At 42.5% G+C, this 26,308-nt stretch overlaps 1 protein-coding gene across 1 annotated transcript; it reads left to right on the top strand.

Moving 5' to 3' along the window:
- Positions 1 to 1,111: 1,111 nt before the first annotated feature.
- Positions 1,112 to 25,579, top strand: IFNGR1 (interferon gamma receptor 1). Its single transcript, XM_057407598.1, has 7 exons — positions 1,112 to 1,203; positions 14,728 to 14,842; positions 15,245 to 15,417; positions 16,084 to 16,244; positions 17,527 to 17,704; positions 20,233 to 20,348; positions 24,856 to 25,579. The coding sequence occupies exons 1-7, from the start codon at positions 1,116 to 1,118 to the stop codon at positions 25,348 to 25,350; spliced, it is 1,326 nt and encodes a 441-aa protein (XP_057263581.1). The 5' UTR covers positions 1,112 to 1,115; the 3' UTR covers positions 25,351 to 25,579.
- Positions 25,580 to 26,308: the final 729 nt, after the last annotated feature.

A 26,308-nucleotide genomic window follows, 5' to 3' on the forward strand; every position in this document is an offset into this window, starting at 1 on the left:
GGTCGAGAGAGGTCCTCCTTCCCCTCTACTCTGCCCTGGTGAGACCGCATCTGGAATATTGTGTCCAGTTCTGGGCCCCTCAGTTCAAGAAGGACAGGGACCTGCTGGAGAGAGTCCAGCGCAGGGCAACGAAGATGATTAAGGGAGTGGAGCATCTCCCTTATGAGGAAAGACTGAGGGAGCTGGGTCTCTATAGTTTGGAGAAGAGGAAACTGAGGGGTGACCTTATTAGTGTATATAAAGGGGGAGTGTCACGAGGATGGAGCCAGGCTCTACTCAGTGGCAAACAATGATAGGACAAGGGGTAATGGGTACAAACTGGAACACAAGAGGTTCCACTTAAACTTGAGAGAAACTTCTTCTCAGTGAGGGTGACTGAACACTGGAACAGGCTGCCCAGGGAGGTTGTGGAGTCTCTTTCTCTGGAGACATTCAAAACCCGCCTGGACACATTCCTGTGTAACATTATCTAGGTGTTCCTGCTCCGGCAGGGGGATTGGACTAGATGATCTTTTGAGGTCCCTTCCAATCTCTAGCATACTGTGATACTGTGACACGGAAACAGGGGCATGGAAAAAGCAGCATCTCCATCTTGCTTGGCAGCACTTCATTTAGTTTTTTGAAGTGCGTGTAAATTCAGGTTAAATAAAATCTCTCAGTGTACATGACAACTCCACTACACGTATGAACTCAAAGCAGTGTTTCTGAAATAACTTCACAGGATGGACACTTTGTGTACTTTAAGAGACCGGGAGAGCGCTCAAGCCCCAGCGTGATTAGGAGGAGGGTGATAGCTTTTCGGCGGGCGGCTGGGGCTTAGAGGTATGACGCGAGCGCTAACAGTCCTTGTAACTCCGCCCTTACAGCCCCATAGGCATCATGGCGCCCCGAGACACAAAACCCAACCCACCCCGCCCCTGCCCCTGCCCAAACCCTGCCCACGATGCCCGCCAGTTACCCCACGCTTCCACGCGTCCCGCTGTGAGCGGAATCGTCTGTCCCTTTCCGGCCTCGCCGGCTGGGAGTTCAGCGCGCAGGCGCGAGAGGGAGCCGAGCGGGGAGCGGCGGGGGACCAGGAAAGGCGGTGGCTTGAGCTTTCCACCTCGGCGGGCGCCATGCGGGTGCCGGTGGCCCTCTTGGCGCTGGCGGCGCTGATGGCACCCCGCCGGAGCGCAGCCTCCCAGGGCGAGCAGCCGCCCGCAGGTAGCGGGGCAAGGACGGGACGGGGAGGGGGGATGGAACGGGACGGGACGGTGTGGGCAGGAGGCTGACTGTCGGCATGGGTCCCCCGAGGGGTGCGGAGAGGGGCGGCGAGCCCGTAACTGGCGGCTCCGTTGATACTCTGCCCTGTCCTGGAGCCCTTCGAGAGCTAGCGCCGCGGTTGGGGCCCCCGGCTACGCGTCCCTGCCGCCGTTCTCCGCGGGCACAGGGAGCCGGAGTGGAAGCGGAGGCCCCTGGCTTTGCGCCTGGACGATGGGCTGTGGCTTGGGTCGCGCATTGTTCGACTTCACGCACAGATATGATAGTTCCCCTGCCAGAGGTCTGTGCCCTCTTGTCCCACCGAGGAGACCCTGTACCGGTTGAGCTCTTTGGGTTGCGAGACAGAGATTTGCCGGGGAAGTGCTGAAGTGGCATGCCAACCCGTTCGGTGGCACCGCGCCGTCGGTGTGTTTTGAACGTGTTCCTGCTCTCTGGTTACTGCCTTTATGGCGCCCTCAATAAATAGGTACATGTCTTTACGGTAAGGTGTCTGTCAATCCCTGGTGTTTGTACTTTTTGTAAGGTGAGTGATGCAGGGTGTGCATCTATCAGGCCGACTCCACGGTGCTGTATAAATGTGCGTGTCAAAAAAAACCTGGAGAAATTGGGAATTTCAGTGCAAAGATGAAGAGTGTGAGTCGGGGGGGGGTCCAGACAAGCCCTTGATACTGACTTCAGAAGGGGGGGCACTTTCCAGCCAAGCACTGCCAGCAAAGAACAGGGTTTTGCCTGTTTGGTCAGAGTTGTTGCAAGTAAATTATGAAAGAAATATGTTCAGTCTGGTTTGTAAGTTTCACCTCAGAGTGGATCAGTTCATTAAAATCAGAGGTTGCTGTCTAATAGCTCAGGTCAAAAGAGAACATGCATTTAATTTTTAACACTATTGAGAGTTGTACACAGTGTTACATGTTATGTCCTTCATGAAAGGGGTTGAATAGGAACCGTGTCCACATGTTAGGTAGCGTAGCAGTACTCTTCTGAGCTTTACCCACGTGATTGCAGGTGCCCAGGCTCCTTGGAATGTGCAACTGCATAATGCAGGTATGCTGGGGTTTTATGCGGTTTAGATCCATGCCCGGGTGGTAGGCCACAACATACTGGGACTTTGGAAGCGTGTTTATTTTTACCTGGTATGGACTAGGAGCAATAAAAATGGTCATATGCCTGCTGACTTCTCCATTGGTAGTTTACATCTAGTATATCCAGTTTGTTGGACTTGGTGGTTAATTGTTATCTGTAAACCTCACAGGGAATCTCCCCTCTTTTATTTTTCATGTTTTAGCAGTAAAGAGGCTTGATATGTTAAATACTGGCTTTCAAGATCTGACTTCACTTCTTTCAAAGGCCTGCTTTTATTGCTAGTAGAATATGCTGCTTTTACATTGCATTATGCAATTTTAAGGTAAAAAACCACAATGCCAGTAAATAGCTTGTTGTAAAACAAACCTGTCGTAATCCAGCCTAGTCTAGCACATCAGTTACCTCAGTCTAAGACTACAGAGCAGTGCTGAAGTCTAGTTGATGTAGCAACCTCTCTAGAAGCAAAAAAGCTGATTTTGCTTCATGTGAGTACAGCAAACCCTCAGATGAAAGAAGTAGAATATGCTTCGAAGTTGTGTTTTGAAAACACAAGCAGTTTTCCTGGTGCCTTGCACTCAGGTTGGTCACATCCTCTATAACCATACCCTACAGAGACTTTGCCATTTAAGCAAAGCCTTAGGTTTTTAGTGAACAAAAACATGATGAAGGGAATTCTGTTAGGTACTGCTGTATATTAGCTGATTGAAAATGCTGGTTATAGCTATAATTACAAACTAATACCTTGTCCTTACTCCATTATTACATTGATGCAAGCAGAGATGCTGGCTTACAGTGGAGTGGTAGAAATAGAAGGGGAATTCCAAAGCTTGTTTAAGATGCTTTCCTTTGCAGTTTTATGGTGATTTTTTTTTTTTTTTTTAATTACTAAATCTCAGAAGGGCTTTCAGTGTGCCAGTAGTGTAATATGTATCTCAAGGCTGAGTGTGCAATGAGGAAATGCAGAGTCATCTTTATCATCTTTTCTAGGACACAGTTTTCCTTAGAAAAGCCAGACAACCTAACAGCAGTTGAGTAGCTGTGAACACCCTCTGCCTTTCCTACAACTGGGTGCCTAACCTGCCTGCATTGACAGGCCTGTGACTCACCAGTGGAGCTGGGCACTCCCTGATGGGAACTCTCAGTCTGCATTATAGTATCCTGGAAGAGGAGGTCCCTGGTCAAGATTACAGCAGTAGAAGATTTGGAGACTATGGTAGAGGTTCTGGTGTTTCGTGCACATTGAAAGCCAGGTTTCCAAGGAGATTTGTGCGCTTAATTTTTGTGGCTGACTTCCTCTTGTGTGTTTGATAACCTTGGTGGTCTTGACCTGTTCTTTTGTGATTCAGATTATTGGCAATTTATAGCAGTTGTCTGTCCAGCTGTGAACAAAAACAGATTAGATGAGAAAGTGCTGGTTTTGAATATCAGCTGTAACAAAAAGGGAAGAATAGTCATAAAATAGATAAAACAGTATTTAGCTTCTACTACTACAGTAGTTTTTAAAATGTCCATCTTGTGCAACTTCCTGTGGTATTTTTAAGATGGTGGTCTAGGTCTGCCCCCCTTCTCAGTACGGCATACCACCTTGAGATTTTTATTGTAAGCAATGATTTTTAAGAGTTTTGTGGAACAGTGTCAAACCTCTGAGCCCTGAGGAAATGAAAACCTCCTGTAATTAGAACCTGCAAAAGTGCATTAAATACTGTGTATAGTCTTATTCCTGATTCTCATGAAATCATTAAGTTAATTTTACTAAATATTTAAAAAATTAATAGCTTTAAATTGTACCCCTGGTCTTTGTACTTCTGTCGTGGTTTAAACCCTAGCCAGACAGCTTGTGGACTCACTCCCAGTGAGTGGTGCCGGGCTGGAAGCAATCGAGGCCCCCCCCGGAGGCTCTCCCCTTCCCTGCTCCCAGAGGGATGGGGAGGAGAATCGGAAGAGTGCAACTCCCATGGGTTGAGACAAGAACAGTCCAGCAACCAATGTACAACACAAATCAACACTGCTACCACCAGTGACAATAATGATAAGAGAAAATAGCAAGGGAAGAGAATACAATACCACCTGCTGGGAAACGAGTCCGACCCAGAAGCCCCCGTGTCCTTCTGGGTAACTCCCAGTTACCCCCCACCCCGGGCATGACGTGCTGTGGTATGGAATACCTCTTTGTCTAGCTTGGGTCAGGCGCCCCATCTGCTTCCTCCCGGCTTCCCCTCCTCCCTGGCAGAGCATGAGCCTCACAAAGTCCTTGGTCAGGGTAAACATCACTTAGCAACAGCTGAAAACATCAATATCACCAGCACTGTTCCCAGGTTGGAAGTCAAAACACAGCACTGCACCAGCTACCACGAAGGAGAAAAATTGACTGCTACTGCTAAACCCAGGACAGTATCCACCCCTTATTCCATACCATTCACGTCATGCTCAGATCCCACATTTTCAATACACCATTGCTCTCCCACATATATACATCCATATACACACAGGCCAAGAGAAAGAGGTCATTTTCTTAGTGCATGGACCAATCCCTATAATGCTGCCGAGTCCATTCAGTCCATGATGTCAGGTTCCATCTCTTGTAACAGTCTTTCAGGGCAGGAAAGCCTGTGTGCAGTATTGGATTGTTGCCTGCTGATGCTGGTTGTTCCTTTACTGCAGAACTCGTCCGGTTCTATCAAAGTTCATTCTCTGTTGGGATGATGGTTTGAGGGAAGTCAGGGCTAGTTGCTGGTGACCTGAAGACATCTAGTTGATGGGCTATAAAAGTATTTATTACACAGCAGGCAACAGCATACAATTAAGTTCATTGGCTGTTTTCCCCTAAAATCAAATCCCCTTAAGGTATACTTCGGACTTCCCCATCTTCCCAGTGGGTTTGCCTTTATCTGAAGCAGGAATAACCCAGACTGTCTTCCCCAGCAAATTTTTCATATGCACCATGGGAGCTTTGCCCCCTCTACAATATGTAAAAGTTCTGACTGGGCTGGGCCAGCCCTGTTGGCAGATCCTCTGGTGTTGACCAACCAGGTGGCCTTTGGTAAGTGTGTATCCCAGTGCTTGAAAGTTCACCCCCCCCCATTGCTTTCAGTGTAGTTTTTAACAGCCCATTGTACTGTTGAATTTTCCCAGAGGCTGGTGCATGGTAAGGGATGTGATATACCCACTCAATGCCATGCTCTTTGGCCCAAATATCTATAAGGTTATTCTGGAAATGAGTCCCATTGTCTGACTCAGTTCTCTCTGGGGTGCTGTGTTGCCACAAAATCTGTTTCTCAAGGCCAGGATAGTGTTCCGGGCAGTGGCATGGGGCACAGTGTATGTTTCCAGCCAGCCGGTAGTTGCTTCCACCATGGTAAGCACATGGCGCTTGCCTTGGCGGGTTGGTGGCAGTGTGATATAGTCAATCTGCCAGGCCTCCCCATATTTATACTTTAACCATCGTCCCCCATACCAAAGAGGCTTTAACCATTTGGCTTGTTTAATTGCAGCACATGTTTCACGCTCATGAATAACCTGGGCAATAGTATCCATTGTTCTCAGATCCTTTGTATCCCCGACTCCAAAAGCTGAGGGGTCGACCTCAAGTCTCCCCTGGAGCTTTCTGCCAGAGGCTCCAGGTAGGACCATTCTCCCCAGCTGCAGTGTACAGTACATTTTTTACATCTGGCCCGGTCCGGACTGGTCCAATGCTACTGCGTGAGCTATCTCACGTTTAATGTGCTCAAAGGCTTGTTGTTGGTCAGGGCCCCATTTAAAATCATTCTTCTGGGTCACATGATAGAGAGGGCTTACAATCGAACTGTAATTTGGGATGTGCATTCTCCAGAACCCCACAGCACCCAAGAAAGCTTGCGTTTCTTTCTTATTAGTTGGTGGAGACATTGCTGTTATCTTGTTGATCACATCTGTGGGGATCTGTCTACATCCATCTTGCCATTTTATTCCCCAAAATTGGATCTCCTGTGCAGGTCCCTTGACCTTACTCCGTTTTATGGCAAAACTGGCTTTCAGCAGGATTTGGATTATTTTCCTCCCTTTCTCAAAGACTTCTTCTGCTGTATCGCCCCACACAATAATGTCATCAATGTATTACAGGTGTTCTGGAGCTTTCCCCTGTTCCAGTGGAGTCTGGATCAGTCCATGGCAGATGGTAGGGCTGTGTTTCCACCCCTGGGGCAGTCGGTTCCAAGTGAACTGGACACCCTTCCAAGTAAAAGCAAACTGTGGCCTGCACTCTGCTGCCAGGGGAATTGAGAAAAATGCATTGGCAATATCAGTCGTGGCATACCATTTGGCTGCCTTTGACTCTAGTTCATACTGAAGTTCTAGCATGTCCGGTACGGCAGCACTCAATGGTGGTGTGACTTCATTCAGGCCACGATAGTCTCCATTCTCCATTAGACTTTCGCACTGGCCATATGGGGCTATTAAAGGGTGAGCAGGTCCTGCTGATCACCCTCTGACTCTCCAGTCTATGGATCAGCTGATGGATGGGAATCAGGGAGTCTCGGTTGGTGCGATATTGCCGCCGGTGCACTGTTGTGGTCGCAATTGGCACTTGTTGTTCTTCAACTTTCAGCAACCCCACAGCAGAGGGATCTTCTGAGAGACCAGGCAAGGTGGACAGCTGCTCAATTTCCTCAGTCTCCAAAGCAGCAATACCAAAAGCCCACCGATACCCTTTTGGGTCTTTGAAGTACCCTCTCTTGAGGTAGTCTATGCCGAGGATGCATGGAGCCTCTGGGCCAGTCACAATAGGGTGCTTTTGCCATTCCCTCCCAGTCAGGCTGATTTCAGCCTCCAGCACAGTCAACTCTTGGGATTCTCCTGTCACTCCAGAAATATAGATGGGTTCCACCCCTTGACAGCTTGATGGCATCAGGGTACACTGTGCACCGGTATCTACTAGAGCCTTCTTCTATGGGACTGATGTGCCAGTCCATCTGATCCACACAGTTCAGTAAATCTGATTGTCCCCTACCTCCACCTGGCTGGAGGCAGGGCCCCTCTAATGGTCATCCCAGCGTTGGACACTTAAGTTGTGTTGAAAGGGATTATTCTTCGTTATCACAGGAGCTGGAGGAAAATCAGCTCTTCCACTCCATCTGGGAAACTGCTCACCAGAGACTGAAGCCGTAGCTCTTGTGATCAGTCTTGGCCCTTGCTCCCCTCTTCAATTCACTGACCTGTTCCTCCAAAGCTGAAGTAGGTTTTCCATCCCACTTTGTCATGTCTTCTCCATGATCCTGCAGGTAAAACCATAGGGTACCCCATGGCGTATACCTCCTGCATCTCCTCTCTCGAACAATAGGACACCTTTTGTTAATAGCTGAGATGTGTGTTGGTACACATGAGGAGCTGGATAAATCAGACAGATCGTCCCTCAATTGTTTGAGATCCTGGGACAGCTTTTCCACAGCTGAGATGATGGAAGGGGTGAGATTGTCTTCGAACTCTCGGAGTTTATGAACCATTTCATCCACTGTTAGTGGTACTATGTCATTCCAGGTTACTGTTGCCAATGAATGGGCATATGATGACGGTGCATTCCATGTAAGTTTTCGCCACATGGGTCGTGTACATTCAACTTCATCTGGATCTATGGGTATATCCCCATTATTCAGCTTGATGCGAAGCTTTGCAAAGTTAGTGATGAAATATGTCTGTGATCCTGTGTCCCACCTCCAAACATAGGGTGACTCTTTGAAAGTGTTCTCTGTATCCTGTGAAGTATTTATCTTGTTTGAGCTTGTTGTGAGGCTTGAGGACGAAACCAGCAGGGAATAGATTTGTAAATAAAACGTGGTTTCCTTTTTTTAATTTAAGATCTTTTGGGAACTTCTGGTAGAATGATCTGCATAAAATTGCTGTTTCCTGCAGTAATTTAAGATTGGTTTTAGTAACTAAGTACAATCAGGGTATAGGAGCAACATTACAAGAGATGTATGTGCTCTGGGTTGCTTTTGGAGGGACAAATGGAAATGAGTGAAGGCTGGCACATGCAAACCTTTCCACATATGCTGTGTGGGTGCTGCCACTTAGAAGGCGGTCGATCAGGTAGCTGGAACAAATTTTTTTGCCACCTTGCTGCTTGTTTTTTGCTGCTCTGTTGAGTTCCTCTCCTGTCATGGTCTGACTGGGTAAAATCCAGTGTTGAGAATTAAGACACAAACAAGGTCAAGTACTGCAATTGGTCAATTTATTATAAAATGATAATTATTAAAAAAGATAATTATTTAATAGCAATAGGCAGATCAGAAAAGAAGATAGGAAGTAAGCAAGTATTTGGAACATAGTGTGGAGAGATAGTCACCACTGTAGATCCAGCAGCGTTCCAAGGGTGCGTAGTCTTTGGTAGTAGGTGGCTACAGCAGTGATTACCTTTGTCCCCTTTTATTATGCATTAGGGGGAAGTACCTGTGTTCTTATTGTTAATTTCCATGGCAATATGAAGTATTGCACATTCCTGGTTGATCCCCCACATCCACTTTCATTGATCTTGCAATCAACTCTTTAGCTGTGCCTGTCTGTAGTCAGGCTGTTTCTGCTGAACATGTTGACTGTGTAGTCTCAGCAGCAGTTTCCCATCACCAGCAATCCTTGAGACAATGGACAGTGGAATGTGATCTCGGCTCCTTGCATTCATCTTTGGGACAGTGAACTTTGGCTCCTCACACCAATCTTTGAGACATTGGATGATGGAATGTGATCTCGGTTGTCTCACACTCCACCAAAGCCAGCCAAACAGGCACTCTACCCTCCAGCAGTCTTGACTAGCAGTAGCTGGGCTGTTCATCTTCAGTGCCAGAAGCGCACAGTAGAGATGGATGCATGCTAACCCAGGCATGCTGCCCTGAAGGGGAATGTGGCAGTGGACAGAGCCAATACTTGAACATCAATATATCAGTCACTTCCAGTTTCTTCCTATGGCATGTGCTTGACGCTCTTGCAGCCTGTGCTAAGTGCCAACCTCTTGCAGCTAAAATTCTGTCCTGCAGTTCTGGGCAGTGCTCCTAGCTCTCTTCTAGTCACCAGGTGGCTGTACTCTGCTTTAATACAGGCCAGTCTTGCTTGATTCAGAACAGAGTGAAGTGGGACTCTAAATTATTAAAGAGGGCCATTCTCGAAGGAAATGCAGCTTTTAGAAACAGACTAATTCTTTTTATGTGCTATTTTTCACCCTTCTTGGCCCTGATTTACTACTCTCTGAACCTGTTTTTCAGGGCCTTGGCTGCCTTTTTGACACTTGCATTTTTTTCTTTTTCTTCACTGTGTATGGCTGCAAAGTCCTGTGAGAGTATTCTTGGGTAGTGTGGACTTTTCTGATGTCTTTTCCCTTGTCTTCTCTTTCAGTGGTGGTGAAAGCTGAGGAGAGTTAGTTTTTCACAATTGTGCAGTCGCCAAAGCTGCTACCCTTTCTGGATGCAGTTGAAGTGGATATAGGAGCTCAAGTGGAGCACAGGGCTGGCATAAGGAAAGCACACTGTATTCCCAGTCAGAGGACCAGAAGGGACTGATTTGTTAGCATGGTGTGTCTGGCTGTCTTTCAGCTGGTTAAATAATGAGTTACACACTTGGCGTGAATCCACAGGAGAGTTCAAACTGTTGTCCCTCTTGGCCTATCGAAATGACTTAAAACTCTTTTCCTGTGGTGTATCACTTGGGGATTATAAGGATTTGTTGGGTTTTCATGGAAATCCAGAAGAAAGGAGGAGACTTTCAACAGATCTTTTCAATTTTTTTTTTTTTTTCATAGCTTGTCTTTCTGTAGTTCATTGTTTTGATTTTTTTGCTGTTGGGTGATGCATTGCTGAGGCTTAATGGTCTGGTGAGGCATCTACATATATGTGTATTACATATATACATACATATATATATAAAAAAATCAAGTCCTTCTGTATATGCTTAAAAAGAGATTTTATTGAATATATGCTTGCTTCAAACTTCTGTTTCATGAGTCCTTTCTATACATAGTGTTATTCAGGAGCTTTTATATAGTGAACAAGGTAGAGTAGTTTCAAGCTAGTGTAAAAATCTTCTGCATGTCTTTGACCCTCATGAGATTTGTGAAAGATGTGTAGTGTGGCGTTTTCAACTTGGGGAAGTGAATGTACAAAGCAAGACAAGTCAAGACAAGTTAGACTAGACTTCTCTTGTAGATACAAGTAAGCATTTCTTCTGGCTTGATGAATGCTTTTGAAGCAGAACTGTATCATATATTGTATGCAACTAGTGAATTAGTTGTATGAGTTATCTTCCTTAGTCTTAGAAGATGCAACTAGGTATACTGTTCCTGTTACTTCGGAAAAAACGAAACAAACCAAAAAACCCCATTATTTCTTAGCAGCCTGAAACCAAGCAGCCCATATTTGCAGTAAAACAAGTCTTTTTGGTTGCATTGGTTTTCCTCCCACATGTATGTCCTTCCTGTCTGCTATGCAAGTTTCCTGAAGATGTTAAATACATTAACAGAACTGAAATACATTAGTTAATTCTCTCATAAGACTCCACTTGGAGTACTGTGTGCAGTTCTAGTGTCCTCAACATACGAAGGACATAGAGCTGTTGGAGCAAGTTCAGAGGAGGGCCACAAGGATGATCGGGGGCTCGAGCACCTCCTGTGGAAAGACAGGCTGAGAAGATTGGGGCTGTTCGACCTGGAGAAAAGAATTCTGCATGGAGACCTCATAGCGGCCTTCCAATAGCTGAAGGGGGCCTACAGGGATGCTGGAGAGGGATTCTTCATCAGAGACTGTAGCAACAGAACAAGGGATGATGGGTTTAAACTTCACAAAGGGAAATTCAGGTTAGATAAAAGGAAGAAGCTCTTTACTGTGAGGGTGGTGAGGCACTGGAATGGGTTGCCCGAAGAAACAGTGTATGCTCCATCCCTGACAGTGTTCAAGGCCAGGCTGGACAGAGCCTTGGCTGATACAGTCTAGATAAGGTGCCCCTGCCCATGGCAGGGGGTTGGAACTAGATGATCTTCAGGTCCTTTCTGGTCTATGATTCTATGATAATTGCACATGGAGAAGGTATTTGATTATGTATATATAAATACACACATCACATAGTAGTCCCACCTACTGAATCTTTGCCACCATATGGTAGCAGTCTGTATAAAACTCGTTCCGGTAAGTGATCGAAGCCAACTTGTAGTGCCATCAGAGGTATTGATGGCGATGTTCCTGGTGCCTGGTAAGGTGATTTGTATGGTGGTACAGTTCGTGAAGAAGGTCTCAGAGCTGGAGTGTGTTAAAAATGATCTCTGGGTAAAAGAGCAGAGGCTTAGGTTGAGTAGTCTTTCATGAAGCTGTGGAGGAGTAGAGTCATTTTAGTTGCTTTTTAGTTGCTTTTAGTTGTTTAGTTTTTAGTTGAGTTGAAGTTTACAAGTACGTCAGAGTATTACATTGCCATGCCACTCCCCTCTGAGTTTATATTTGTGCCCGGCGTGCATAATCTGGCATTTGGACTTCTTGAATTTCATCCCATTAATCAGTGTCCAATGCTCTAATCTATGTAGATCCCTCTGCATCCAGATCATTGGCAAAAATACTGATAAGAACAGGTCCTAGAATTGAGGCACCCCCATGTAGCCCCATTCACTACAACCCTTTGAGCCCTGCTGTTTAGCCAGTTCTTCACCCAGAGCATCAGGTACCTGCTCATCTCAGAGTTGGACAATTTGTCCAGAAGGATGCTCTGAGGGACACTAGCAAAAGCGTTACTGAAATCCAGAGGAAAACTACATCTACTGCTGTCCCCTCATCCACCTGGCAGATGACCTTATTGTAGAAGGATATTAAATTAGTTTAACAGGGCTTTTCCTTTGAACCTATGTTGACTGTGCCTGATGATTGTGGTGTTCTTAAATGTCTTTCAGTTGCACCCAGTATGATCTTCTCCATAAATTTTCCAGGTACTGAAGTTGTCTATCAGATCTGTAGCTTCCTGGGTCTTTCCTCATGCCCATATTGTAAACTGGAGTAGTGTTGGCTAGTTTCCAGTCGACAGTAACCTCCCCAGGACTTTGGCAGATGATCAAGAAACATCCTACTCTAACATTTGCTAGCTTCTTCAGTGCTGTGGGGTGAATCCCTTCAGGCTCAATGGATTTGTGAACATTCAGCTGATACAGCTGGCCACTCAAAGTTTCAGTGCTCACTGAAATAAGTCACTGTTCCCTCACTCAGGGTCCTCTGACTTAGAGGATCAGGTATCCCAAGGTCTACCTAACTATTCTGTGATTCTATGATTATTATAGACTGAGGAAAAAAAAAACAACCAACAACACAAGGCCAGCCAAAAACCTGCAAAAAACCCCAACATAGAATGGATCTGCTTTTTCTTCATCCCTGTTAAGTGACTATCTTCAACAAGTTGGTCCAGTGTTTTCCTTAGAACTCCATTTGCTATTAATGTACTTAAAAAAGCCCTCTTATCTGAAACAACACTGGCCAATTTCAACTAGCTTTGGCTTCTTGTGTCTTCCTCCAAACCATGGCTCTGTAATCTTCCTGCAAAGCCTGACCTTGCTTCCAGAGGTCATACAGTTTCTTTTTCCTCCTGAGCTCCATGAGTTCCCTGTTCAGCCAAGCTGGTCTGCCCTGCTTGCTTGACTTAGGACACCATGGGATTACCTCCTTCTGTGCTCTAAAAGGTCTCTCTTAAAAGCTGACCAGCCCTCATAAGCAGATCCCCAGGGGATACTGCTAAGTAGCTCCCTGAGTAGCTCTAAAGTTTTCTTTCTTTGCATCCAGGGTAGCAACTCTGACTGTATACAAAAAACTCACAAAAATGTGGGGTTGGGAAGAAGAATGAGGGAGGAGAAAGCAAGGTGGTATGTAATAGCATAACTAAAAGCCATGTAGCATCTACTGTCAGTTCAGATATGCTCTGGGACATCATTTTCCACTCTTCTGTTAAGTGTAGTTTTATTTGTATAAGAGTACAGAAAAGTAAAATTTTGTAAGACTTACTGCTGTGCCTTAACACTAAAAATTTGAAGTAATGCTAAGAATTTGAGGTAACACTTGTGTACTTTGACACCTCTTCTGTCAACTTGTCACCTTTTTTTTTCTTGTGGTTGAGAATTTGATGGTTGTGTTCCTTTTTCCAGTAACTGAAATACCACTTCTGAATGTATTAAAACTTAACTAAACCACAGCACCACTTGCAATGATGTGTGTTATGTGTATCATGTCTTCGTGGTTAATAGCATATCTCAGCCTCTGTGTATTACTTTCTGTGGAGTGTCATCTTTGTGGTCTTGTTCTCAAGAGGTGAAAAATGTTTACTTTCCCTCAGTATATCACAGAGTGAAGCTGGAACGCTTTATGAACAAGCAGCAGTGTAGAGCAGGTCAAATATGAGTTAATTGTCATAATTTCACAAAAGATATATTAAGAAAGCCAAACTAGACATTGAGAAGCTAAGAAGTAACTATTAAAATAGGTTGAGTGACCATCGGGTTCCTTCTTCTCCTTCTGAATCCCTCGTGACAGCCTTCAATAATTACAAAATCATGTAATTTCCTTCCCCTGGAGCTGCTTCCCCAATATCCCTGTTACTGTTGGTGCTTAAAATAGTCTAATACAGCAAGCTTCTATCCATGCTGCTTTTTATTTTTGTATGTCTTACTGCATTACCTTTGATGTTTACTGAATGTACTTTAAACACTTTCCTGTATATGGAACTGTATTACAGCTTCAGTATTCAAATTCCTTACAAATGTTAGTAGTCTATTATAGTCATCATTACAGCTTTCTGAAAATACTACAGGAGTGGTAAAAATGTCATTGTCAGCAATTCGTGTTGAATACAGGTGTTCCCTGGCAGGCCTGTTGTGTTTTTGGCAAGCCTGAGTTAGGAAGGAGACTGTAGGATTCAGTAGGGCACCTCTGAACCACAGACCTTGGTACTGCAGCTTTGGTATTTTCTTCCTCCTTCAGTTTCCAAGAGCAAGAGAAATCTACAGGAGCTGTGTTAATTTCCTCTGACTTAAATAGATTCATACTATGTGTCTTGTTGGTATACCCATATAATACCAACATAGGGGTATAATCACCATAGATTAAGAATCTGATATGGGCTATCTGATGGACCTGTTTTCAACGTGTGTGTGTTATATAGGTTTTGGATTGCAAACATTGAGAAAGCTGTCTCTGTAGGTAACATTAATAAATCATCTTATGGGACTAGTACTTACTCATACTGTTGACAAACTAGTCCATTTGAGGGGAAGTATTTGTGATTATTAATAGTCTCATTTTTTCAGTCATTTCTAGTATGTTGCCTTTTCCAAGTAATTTAGAAAATATATTTGCCTGTTCTTACGTTTGTCTGGGTCTGCTTATGAAAGTGCAATTTTTCTATTTCTTGTAGTGCCTTCACCAATGCAGATCACAGTAACATCAGAAAATTTCAAAACTATCTTGCATTGGCAGTACCCACCTATGTCTGAAACGCCTCGTTTTATTGTGGAAATCAAACCTTACAAGTAAGTTCTTAGTCTTTTGTCATTTCCTGTATCTGATAGTCTCTAGAAGCATAAAAAAGCAATCAGTCCATAGTAAATTATTTTCTTTCAATGGGGTGAGGGTTGTCTATGTGTAAATTCGTGGAGAAATTGTCAAATAACAGGGTGGTTGAGGTTGGCAGGGACCTCTGGAGGCCATCTCTGTAGCTCCAGTCCCCCTGCTCAAGCTGGATCATCTAGAGCAGGTCACCCAGGGCCATGTAGAGATGGCTTCTGAATATATCCAGGGATGGAGACACTCCAACCTCCCTGGGCAACCTGTGCCAGTGCTCTGTCACCCTCCCAGATATTTTGTCCAGGCAGTGTATTGTACAATACTGTGCAGCTCAAATTGTATTAACTATTACTTCATCTGTTTTACAGTTTAGGTTACTATAAGATCGTCTCAACTTGTGTAAACATTTCAGCTCATTTTTGTGATCTCTCAAGGGAAATATATGAGCCTTTTGCCTCTCACTGGCTTCGGGTTAAAGCTGTTGTTGGGTCACAACAGTCTGAGTATGTTGAGACAAATGAGTTTATTTTGCAAAAGCATGGTAAGTTCCATCATAAACTAAACCTCGAAATTTTCCCCCCAGATTAAAAAACTTAGTAATTATCCTTTTTGTTGTATTATTGTGTCTCATTTGGGAATGAATGTCATAAATTCAGGAGTCTGGGATGAAATGAAGTATGAAAGTTGTTTAGCTGGAACTCATATGTTTAGTCAGATTATTAGATGCTGGAAGTTCACATAGCCCATTTCCATGGGGAATCAGGTTTCCTGAGTACTGTTGCTCAAGATGAGATTTGTTTAGATTTTCAGGTAACCTTTGTTTCAGAACAGTATTGTTTTTAGTTGAGTGTAATTTATGATGGGATCTAGTCAGAAGTATTTTGTCGTTTGTTCTTATTCACATGTAAGTTTAATTCCTTTGCTAGATTTTTCTGGTTTTCAGTGATCTGAATTTTTATGGCTTTATGCATATAGGACAGTTGGGTTACTTAACAATGAAGCTCTGCGCAGACAATCTGTTTCTGTTTTAGAAGTAGATTCATGAATGTATCCAAATACCTCTTAAGTGTCATAGCTACTCAATATTAACAGCATTGAAATAAGCATGTAATTCTTCTCAAATCTTTGAATTTTTGAAAGGTACCTATAAATAGCATGTTTTATGTTAAAAGCTTTGGCCTAATAGCAAAGGTGCAATGTATTGCAGGCAAAATAGGACCACCAAAACTGAATCTCTCAAGGCGTGGTGATAAAATTGTGGTTGATATTTACCATCCTGCATTCCCATCAGTGGAGCTTCTTCCTGGGATTGAAGACATTTATTCAGAGATCATGTACTTGGTGACTTTTTGGGATAGTAAAACTCAGGTGAGTTCCAGATGAAAATTGCAAATTAAAAATACTTGTTTACCTGAAGCTTACAAACAAGATGTTCACTCCTGTGACACAGAGGAACAGATACCAAGAAAACAGTTGAACGTAACACAGGACCACTGATGCCCTAAAATGTGGAGTGTGTCACAGTGAGATACGAGACTGGAAGGTCTGGATTTTACTTGTCCAAATGGATGTCTTACAACAAACATGAGATTACTGTATTAGTTGTATACAAGATAGTTACTGGATCTCATGGTATGGTTTCTGCGTGCGTGCTAAAACATTAGTAACTCATGCACCTTTTACTTGTCTAGCTAGACTTTCCATTTAAGAAGATTACCTTTCAAGAAACTGATAACTCTTTTTATTTAATAATAATTTTATTTAGTTTTTGAGGAAAACTGTAATAGATGTGTTTATTTACAGTTACCTTTTCATATGGATATGTCCTGGGTTCAGCAGTAGCGGTCACTTTTCTCCTTAGTAGCTGGTGCAGTGCTGTGGTTTTGACTTTCAGCCTGGGAACAGCACTGATTGATAACACCGATGGTTTTAGTTGTTGCTAAGTAATGTTTACTCTGACCAAGGACTTTCTGAGTCTCATGCTCTGCTGGGGAGGAGGGGAAGGCGGGAGGAAGCAGAGACAGGACATCTGACCCAAACTAACCAAAGGGGTATTCCATACCACAGCATGTCATGCCCAGTATATAAACTGGGGGCAGTTACCCGGAAGGTCTAGATCACTGCACGGGTTGGGCTGGGTATCAGTTGGCGGGTGGTGAGCGGTTGTATTCTCTTCCCTTGTTATTTCTCTTATCATTATTATTATTGGTGGTAGCAGCAGTGGTTTTGTGTTATACCTTAGTTACTGGACTGTTCTTATGTCAACCTGTGGGAGTCACATTCTTTCCATTCTCCTCCCCTTCCCTCTAGGAGTGGGGGGAGAAAACGGGTGGATAGTGAGGAGGTGGTTGCATCGTTCTGAGTTACTGGCTGAGGTTAAGCCACAACAGCGTAGAAGTTTAATAAGTGAATTAGGGCTGCAAATCTAGACCATGAACAGCACAAATTTTACCTGGAAGCCTGATCAGAGAGAACATCTGAAGGTAGCTCATAAAGTGATGGCTGAAGTTTGCACAGCTTTTGCAAGGCATATAGGTGATGTAGGAGCCATACCAAATACTATTTTAGGATTTTTAGAAGTATTGGTAGATACTGTAATATCTATATTGTGTTGACTCAAATGATATGTGACTTTAATTTTTTGTTACAGAGCAAAAAATTCTTCTCAGAAGACAGCTGTACGATGTATAAATGTAGCGTCAACATCCCAGTTCCTGCTGAAGGTTCCACTTACTGTGTTTCAGCAAAGGGAACTCTATATGGCAATCTGATAATTGGTGCCCCATCAGAAGAAAGCTGCATTGATATTCCTCTCAAGTGGACACTGAGTAAGAGGATTCTAAAGCTTTAGTACAAACATGCTGAGTCTGACCAGAGATCTGATCTAGCTAAGTATTCAAGCTCTGATACAGCCATGGAATGACTTGGATGCTTATGGGGGAATATGAAAAAAGGGAAAGCATCGTCATTCTTTCTCAAAAGCACTTTCCAGTTCTACAGACCTTTGAAGATCATGTGTTATTTTTAAGTAACCCTTAATTTTGGGTGCTTTTCCTGCTTCACTGGTATTACAAGACCTCTTTCCATTGCACCTGATGATTAGTGTAATTAACAAATGACAAATGGATCATTCATTAAGTTGCATGGTTTTCAGAAACATTGTCTCACTTCTAACAAATTACTTTTTGCTTAGTCTCGTCATTTTGGAGCATGTATGTACACTTCCTTGAGTTTGAAGCAGCTATAAACTTGTCATCAAGTTGGGATAACTTTATTATATAAAGTTATAACTTTATGTAATAATATAAATAACCTCTTAGAAAATTTTAAATGTTACTTCATTATGGCCCAAAAATAGAAAAGAGAGATAAAATTGATAGACGCAGTTGTGTTCCTTTTTTTATACACAAAAGCAATGGTACCTGATGAAATGGTACCATGGGACCTGATGAAATCCATCCGCAGGTCCTGAAGGAGCTAGCGAGTGAAGTTGCTAAGCCACTGTCCATCATATTTGAAAAACCATGGCAGTCAGGTGAAGTTCCTGATGACTGGAAAAAGGGAAGTATAACCCCCATTTTCAAGAAGGGGAAAACGGATGACCCAGGGAATTATAGACCAGTCAGTCTCACCTCTGTGCCTGGCAAAATCTTGGAGCAGATTCTCCTGGAGGGCATGCTAAGGCACATGAAAAACAACAAGGTGCTTGGTGACAGCCAGCATGGCTTCACTAAGGGGAAATCCTGCCTGACCAATTTGGTGGCCTTCTATGATGGGGCTACAGAACTGATGGACAGGGGTAGAGCAGTTGATGTCATCTACCTGGACTTGTGCAAAGCGTTCGATACTGTCTCACACGACATCCTTGTCTCTAAATTGGAGAGACATCAATTTGATGGATGGACCACTCGGTGGATAAAGAACTGGCTGGATGGCCACACACAAAGAGTTGTGGTCAGAGGCTCAGTGTCCAGCTGGAGACCAGTAACGAATGGTGTCCGTCAGGGATCGGTGTTGGGACCGGTCTTGTTCAACATCTTTGTTGCTGACATGGACAGTGGGATTGAGTGTGCCCTCAGCAAGTTTGCCGATGACACGAAGCTGTGTGGTTCGGTTGATACGCTGGAGGGAAGGAATGCCATCCAGAGGGACCTCGACATGCTTGTGAGGTGGGCTGATGCCAACCTTATGAAGTTTAACCATGCCAAGTACAAAGTCCTACACGTGGGTTGGAGCAATCCCAGGCACAGCTGCAGGTTGGGCAGAGAAGAGATTGAGAGCAGCCCTTTGGAGAAGGACTTGGAGGTGTTGGAACTGAACATGAGCCAGCAGTGTGCGCTTGCAGCCCAGAAAGCCAATCATATCCTGGGCTGCATCAGACGGAGCGTGACCAGCAGGTCAAAGGAGGTGATCCTGCCCCTCTACTCTGCTCTTGTGAGACCTCACCTGGAGTATTGTGTGCAGTTCTGGTGTCCTCAGCATAAAAAGGACATGGAACTGTTGGAACAAGTCCAGAGGAGGGCCACGAGGATGATCAGGGGGCTGGAGCATCTCCCATATGAAGAGAGGCTGAGAGAGTTGGGGCTGTTCAGCTTGGAGGAGAGAAGGCTGCGTGGAGACCTCATAGCAGCCTTCCAGTATCTGAAGAGGGCCTACAAGGATGCTGGGGAGGGACTCCTCATTAGAGACTGTAGTGATAGGACAAGGGGTAACAGGTTAAAACTTAAACAGGGGAAGTTTAGATTGGATATAAGGAGGAAGTTCTTTACTGTAGGAGTGGCGAGGCCCTGGAGTGGGTTGCCCAGGGAGGTTGTGAATGCTCCATCGCTGGTGGTGTTCAAGGCCGGGTTGGACAGAGCCTTGGGTGACATGGTTTAGTGTGAGGAGTCCCTGCCCATGGCAAGGGGACTGGAACTAGATGATCTTAAGGTCCTTTCCAAGCCTAACTATTCTATGATTCTATGATTGAGGGGGGTGGATGCTAAGGACAGTCAGACTAGCAGAATCTTAATAGTAAAAGTTAACAATTTTATGTTATGGAAGACGTCACATTTTAGCTATTTGTATGTAAAACATACAAATCTGTTCATCCCCCCCCATCATCTCTAAGGAATAAAAAATTAATTGCAAAATTTTTACCTCTGTAAAGCATCATTTGTTGATATGAATTGAAAATCTTCATTCTAATTTTTATTTACTTGATATAATGCTTTGTAAATTAAGGTTTTTTTTGAGTGAAAAAGGTGGTAAATTGCATAGCTATAATGTGTATTTGTCATTCTGAGCTGTTACTTTTTTTGAAGTTATTCTAAATGGTACAGCAGTGCTTTCTAACAGATTTTTTCTATCTCCTTAGGCACAGAATACATCATCATTCTGTGTGTTGCTATTCTGAGCCTGACCCTAATATTGACAGTATGTTGTGGCTGCAAGAAACTAAGGAAGAACAACATAAAGCTACCTAAGTCTTTGGTAAGTTCAGACTTTTCTGCACCAGATTTTTTAATATCTAGCTAGTTATCTTTTATAACTATAACACCTTTATGCCTGTGTTTTTTTGTTTGTTTTTTTTTCAACCATGGTCTCATAAATGTACCAGTCTAGTATTCTGAAAGTCTGTGCAACTGGATGCATGGGTCCCTTCCTTCAAGATATTCTGCGATTATGTCCATTTTCATTGAAGTTTCTAGTAACAAATACGAACTACAGATATGACTAATGTGGGACTGTAAAATAAGTACTTAGCTAATTAATTATAGATTATTTTATGATTACTCATTTAAAGTAATAAATAATGTAAATGATCTGAATACTAAGTTTAATGGTATGAAGCTGTCTCTAGACTTCTTGCAATTGGGACCCTGACCTTTGAATGTGTACTAGATGTTTCTTTCTGTACAGATTATGAACATTGTGCTTTACCTGAGCTTGTCTGAAAATGAAACCTGGGGAATTTTTCCATCTCTTTAAAGGCTAGCCAAGGTGTCGTATCTTAGGACTGCTGCCTTCCGGTGATCTGCTTCCTGGTGGCTTTAAGTAGATGCTAAAACACCATTTGAGTGACTTTTAGCAAGCTGAAATTCTCCAACAGAAGGAGAACTAAGAAAATGGTAATCATCAAGCAGCTACACTTGCAGCTCTTGTATACCCAAATTAAATAAAAAAATTCATTGCCATTTAGATCCAAAGAAATTTTCTATAGTTACTCTTTGTTGTGCTGCTTGTGACTCCCAAGAGTAACATTTCAGTCACTTCCTAGTAGAATCCTACCAGGATATGTATTTAGTGAATGGGACAGATTCCTTTACAAAACTTCATCATACTAGTCTTCTGCTGGATCACAGGAGTCCAGCTGTAGGTAGAGGCATTAGTTTTCTTTTGTTTATCTCAAAAAAGTATTTCAAGAGGCTGTCTTCTTCCACCAACCATCTTCAGTCATTCCAGTTTGTCTTCTGTGTTAGTTGTCCTGTACTAGATTTTTGTTGTAAGATTTGTGATAAGGGCTTACCCACTTTCAAAGGAGCCCGGTCTTGATTTACTGGTATGCTACAGGCATCTCCTCTGCTTTAACTTCACTTCTTTTTCCCCCACTGCCTCTTTAAATAGTGGCAAATATTTTCATGGGTAGAAAACATCCACTCTCTGAGAGAGAATCCTTGAGAAGAACCAGCTTCAGTGTTTTAGCTTTTTTGCTGTCTGCTGATGCTTTTTGTGAGCCTGACTGAATTGTCAAGGCTGTGTTCTCTCACGTTATTTGTAGAACGCTTACAGATATTCATGAAATGTAAGAATTTTCTGTTTGACTCTGGCTTTTTTAGTTATGCGATGTTTTTGATTTGGAACATATATTTTTGATTTGGAGGATTGTAATTGGTCCTGTAAACTTTGACTGATACTTGCCCAAATAATTTGTCATCTTAGAAAAGCTGCTTCGTTAGCTTTTGTGAATATTTCCCCCTTTGTCAGCACCTGCAGGGCAGTACCACAGTCTCCTGTTCATGCATTTACACAGCATTAAATTGTTGTGGACCACGCAAAGGCTGTGCAGATTTTGTCAAGGTCCTAACAAGATTTGAAGCTGACTTCTCAAACTTTCCTCAGAAAATGTGCACCTTAAAATTACTGGGAATTTGTAGGTGGACGAGCCCTTAGAAAATAAGAAAGAAACTGGTACCTTTTATGGATTTTTTTTTTTTTGGATATGTGGTTTATGTGTGTCCTTTATCCTGGTTTTCACTGGTGTATCTTCCTAGTCTGTTGAGAAAAGGAAGACCTGAAAGCTCAGGTACTGCGACTGAAGACCGGAAGATATCTGAGCACCTGTACATGCCAGGAAATACTGCTGTCATCCAGCTTAAACTCACTGGTTGTCAGTTTGCTAGTATGAGATAATGTGCACAAAAGAAAAATACTAACTTGCTTACAGTAAATGCTTCTCTTCAAATAACAGTCATATCTTAATTACTCTTGCCTGCTTGAGATTTTTGAATGGCATTCCAGTTAGTGCAGTAACTAACTTCTTCTCATGGAAGTTAGAAACAATTGCATGAATTGCTACATTGTCATCACTCAGTGACTTTTAAAGAACCTTTGGTACCAGGAAACTTACAAGAGTCCTTCAATTCTGATCGCTATCTTCTTTCACGGATGGGAATAAGAGTTTATTTGCATTGTCTTGCTTTGGTCAAAAACTGACTGAGAGAAAAACAATTTCCTTTTTGAGAACTAAAGTCTTGGATGTAGTTGCACAGAGGGTACTTACTTTATTCGGGGTTTCTATCTCTAGTATTGCCAGCTGGCACTGTGAAATGCAGAACCTGCAGAGAGTATAGTGTGGTCCCTTAACACATTTTAGGACTGATTTTTTTAGAGCTACATGAAAACCCTAAGAAGAACAGAAGCAAGAAGTCCTTGGGTTTAGGTTTTAACTTCAGCGTAGCATGTACTGGTATGGAGAGAAGTGGAAAGTTGTAAATGCAGCTTTTAGCCATAGCTTCTGTAGCATTTTGTTTTCATTTGCATTCCTCAAGTATTCCAGCTTACATAGCGCATTGTCTTCTCTTGTCACTTACTGTGTGACTACTGGAGTATTGCTGCTCACCCTAAAATTACAGGTGCTGGTCCCTTCAAGGTCAGTGTTGGTATAGCATAATATCCAGTGTTTTTTCAGATATCTGTATGAACAGGTTTTCAAAAGGTACATTAATCCTACCAGCTGTTCATAACATTTTTAGTATCTGTGCATTATTGATTGTTTTCTGATTTCTGTAACTATCTTCTAAGATTCTGCTTCTTAGGAATGGGTGGTTTCCATACATGCTCATGGAAATTACTCTGAACATTACTTATATAGTATTCTGAGTGCTTCTGCATAGCAGAAAATGAACATCCAGAGAGAATGATGGCTGAATGACAGCAAGGTTGTAGTGTGGTATATTCTCAGTGTTAAGAGCCGCCTTAATGCTGTTTTTACTAGCTTTCCAGTGGTAGCCAAGAGGACCGCCTCACTTTAGTGGAGCTAACCCAGCTGTTTATAAAACTCACTTAGGTTACAAATAACTGCTCTCCAGGGAATGCTTGTTAGGGTTTTGTGGTGATGGTGTTTGGTTTTTAAGCTCCAGTAGTTCCATTGATCCAGCCTAAACCACAGTACCATCAACAGATATCGGGGCAATTGGGGGGGAAGGTATGGGGCTTAAGTGAGAGATGAAGGAAGTTCTAATGAAGTCAGCACACTGTGAAGGCAAGACTGCAAAGTTACAGCCTCACAACCTTCTGATCAAGGAAGGTTCTGGAAAAGGACAATCAGATTTGATCATCTGATTTTGATGGCTCAGTTCTTAACACTAATACAGACTGGGAGGTTCTTTTTGCCTATTTGTAGCTTTTCTTAAAACAACATTATTTTTCTTTCACTTTCCTCCTCCTACCTACATCCCTTTCTTCCAAATTTGTCTCAACCTGATTTTTCAGTCAGACTGTTTGTTTACAAAGTATCTCAGAAAAAAAGTGACTGTTTTATTAAGAAATTAGCTTATCTATAGTACTTGGTCATCTCTGATAGACATATGTTGAATTGTGAAATTTGGAAAAGGGTGCTTTTTAGTTGAATAACCCTTTCTCCCTGTGCTTTCTATTAGCTTTAGGGAACGCTGTCAGACAGTTGAAAATTTACCCTACTTGATTTTCATAAGTATCCTTGAAAACACACACACATACATATAAAAGAACCTAAACTGCCCTTGAAAACACACGCACACACACGTACATATATATATAAAAGAATCTAAACTGCCTGAAAGTATGTCATAAATGTTTAAAACAAGGTGCAGCCTGGCCATTGAAGGAATTGGTATGTTCTTCATGGGGAGGAGTTTCAAAGTGAAATGTTAAAAGCTTGTCACAGCATTGAGGAAGTGCTTGGGGAAGAAGGAGAAAATAAGTAGGACTTCAGCGTAGATGTGACTAGTGGGTACGCATAAAGGTTCTCATGTAGTTTTAAAGACCTCTTGCCAAAATTCACTTCCCTCCTAGTTGAGACAGTTGCCACAAAATACTAGGCATTTTAGTTACACTCATTAGCTATAAATATGAAAGGTTTCCTCAGCTAGTTGCAGAGTATTACATCTTTTTCTTCCTTCACTGGTTTCCTCTACATTGCAAACTTGAAATAACTTAAAATATAGTGGGTGACATGAAATGGATTTGGTCCTTGCATACTTGTTTGCACATAGAAAGTATTTACAGAAGCTTGCATGAAAGTGTTAATGGAACAGTTCAAGTCACAGATGTAGTCTAATTGACCTAGCCAGATTCTATTTTTGGTAATTTCTGTTGGGATTGATTTTAATAACATTAAATCTATATTATGAACTTGTTACTTTCTGTTTTTCAACCTCAAAACTTTGACAGACGATAAAGCAAATTAGTAGGTTATGTGGAACTAAAAGGGATTTTTTTATTTTTTTTCCAATTTAAGGTCAGTGTGATAAGAAACCTGAACACAGACAGCATTCCAGAACCAAAATCGGAAGTAAAATACATGTCTGTAATAAGCTTCGTGGCAGGCCAGTCAGTGTTGCCACAGAATGATGAAGTAATCTCACTGGAGGTAGAGCCAAAAGAAGAAACTGATAGTCCTGAGAACTCCAGTGAAGGAATATCTTCTGTTCTTCTGCCAGAGGCACCAGCCAAAGCAGAAGAGGTGTCTGTGCGGGAAAGCACAGAGGAGGTATCTGCTGATGATGAACAAAATCACAAAGTAAGAGGGAATTACTTTATTTCTGACAGTAGCCAAATGAATATATGCTGTAACTCTTCAGGTCCAGATGTTCCTGCCACAGAAATAAAGCAAACAGTCATTCCAAACAGCTGTCTCAAGTTTTCTGGCTATGACAAGCCTCATGTTCCATTAGATATGTTGATAGATGTTGGTGAAGAGCAGCCTGTGATTGCTTACAGGCCAGCTGACTAACCAGGATAGCTGATGTGTTTAATCAGAACTCAGGAGGAACAGCATTACTGAAGATTATGGAATGTCCAGGTTATATTATGAAAATCTACAAGGTGTATTTGCTCTGATCCAACGAGAATAACCAGTGCACAGTATAGACAATGGAATCCTGATCAGGCACTGAGGATAGTGCCTGAGAACAGCATAAAAAGTATGGGGGAAATTTCATACTAACCACTTTAGAAGTGTTTGTGTGACATAATTCACTATTCTTTCTGAAATAGCACTTTTTTAATAGTACTCTATGGAGAACGAGCTGCTTCTTGAAGGAGTATAAAACGGCAGCTGTGTTAATTTCCTTCAGTTTCAAAGCCTTTTCAAAATTAACTTAATGCTTAAAAGGCCTTCACTTGGTTATGATAGAGATGTGCAAGAACTATTTTGGGAGCTTTTGTCTTTGCTAGAGATATTTCTCCTGCTTGTCTTTTCTCTTGAAAACTATTTTTGTATTAAACAAAATGCTATTTCTTTTAAGTGAGAATATGCCTATAGCCTTTTCCTGTGTATCTTAAGAATTTAGTCTGTAGCTAAAACCAGTTATTTATAGTCTTTTCTGCACTGAAATATGTATTTTCAAGACCATTGCTTTGTACATTTCAGCAAGTAAACAGTAGGCTTTTTCCTTTCAATTTTAAGTCCTGTGACTGAAAAAAGCTATTTTAAAGGTGCTGTTATTTGTGTATAGATTCATCCGTTTGGTTCATCTAGATACGTTGTGTAACCATGTCACATTCTGGGTAACTCCTGCGTTACCATGCTGGCTTATGCTCGTTGGGGAAAAAAGTGTAATGCATGGTTGAACAAAATACTGAGAAAATGTTTTCAAAGTGCAGAAGCATACTTTCCTCAGGAGCATTTTTGTCCCAGTTCTTAGAATGATATGATTTTTTGAAGTAGATATCAACAGAACTTCTTCCAA

The sequence above is a fragment of the Pezoporus wallicus genome, unplaced genomic scaffold (assembly GCF_028554395.1).
Source record: "Pezoporus wallicus isolate ANWC-B61680 ecotype Strahan unplaced genomic scaffold, APGP_CSIRO_Pwel_v1 contig_3817, whole genome shotgun sequence".
Lineage (NCBI taxonomy): Eukaryota > Metazoa > Chordata > Aves > Psittaciformes > Psittacidae > Pezoporus > Pezoporus wallicus.

What these genes read in the sequence shown, in the direction of transcription:
- IFNGR1 (XM_057407598.1), top strand. Translation starts at nt 1,116, where the DNA reads ATGCGGGTGCCGGTGGCCCTCTTGGCGCTGGCGGCGCTGATGGCACCC. An exon ending in GTGGAAATCAAACCTTACAA is followed by an intron (nt 14,843 to 15,244) that starts GTAAGTTCTTAG and finishes TCTGTTTTACAG; the next exon opens with TTTAGGTTACTATAAGATCG. An exon ending in TAAAGCTACCTAAGTCTTTG is followed by an intron (nt 20,349 to 24,855) that starts GTAAGTTCAGAC and finishes TTCCAATTTAAG; the next exon opens with GTCAGTGTGATAAGAAACCT.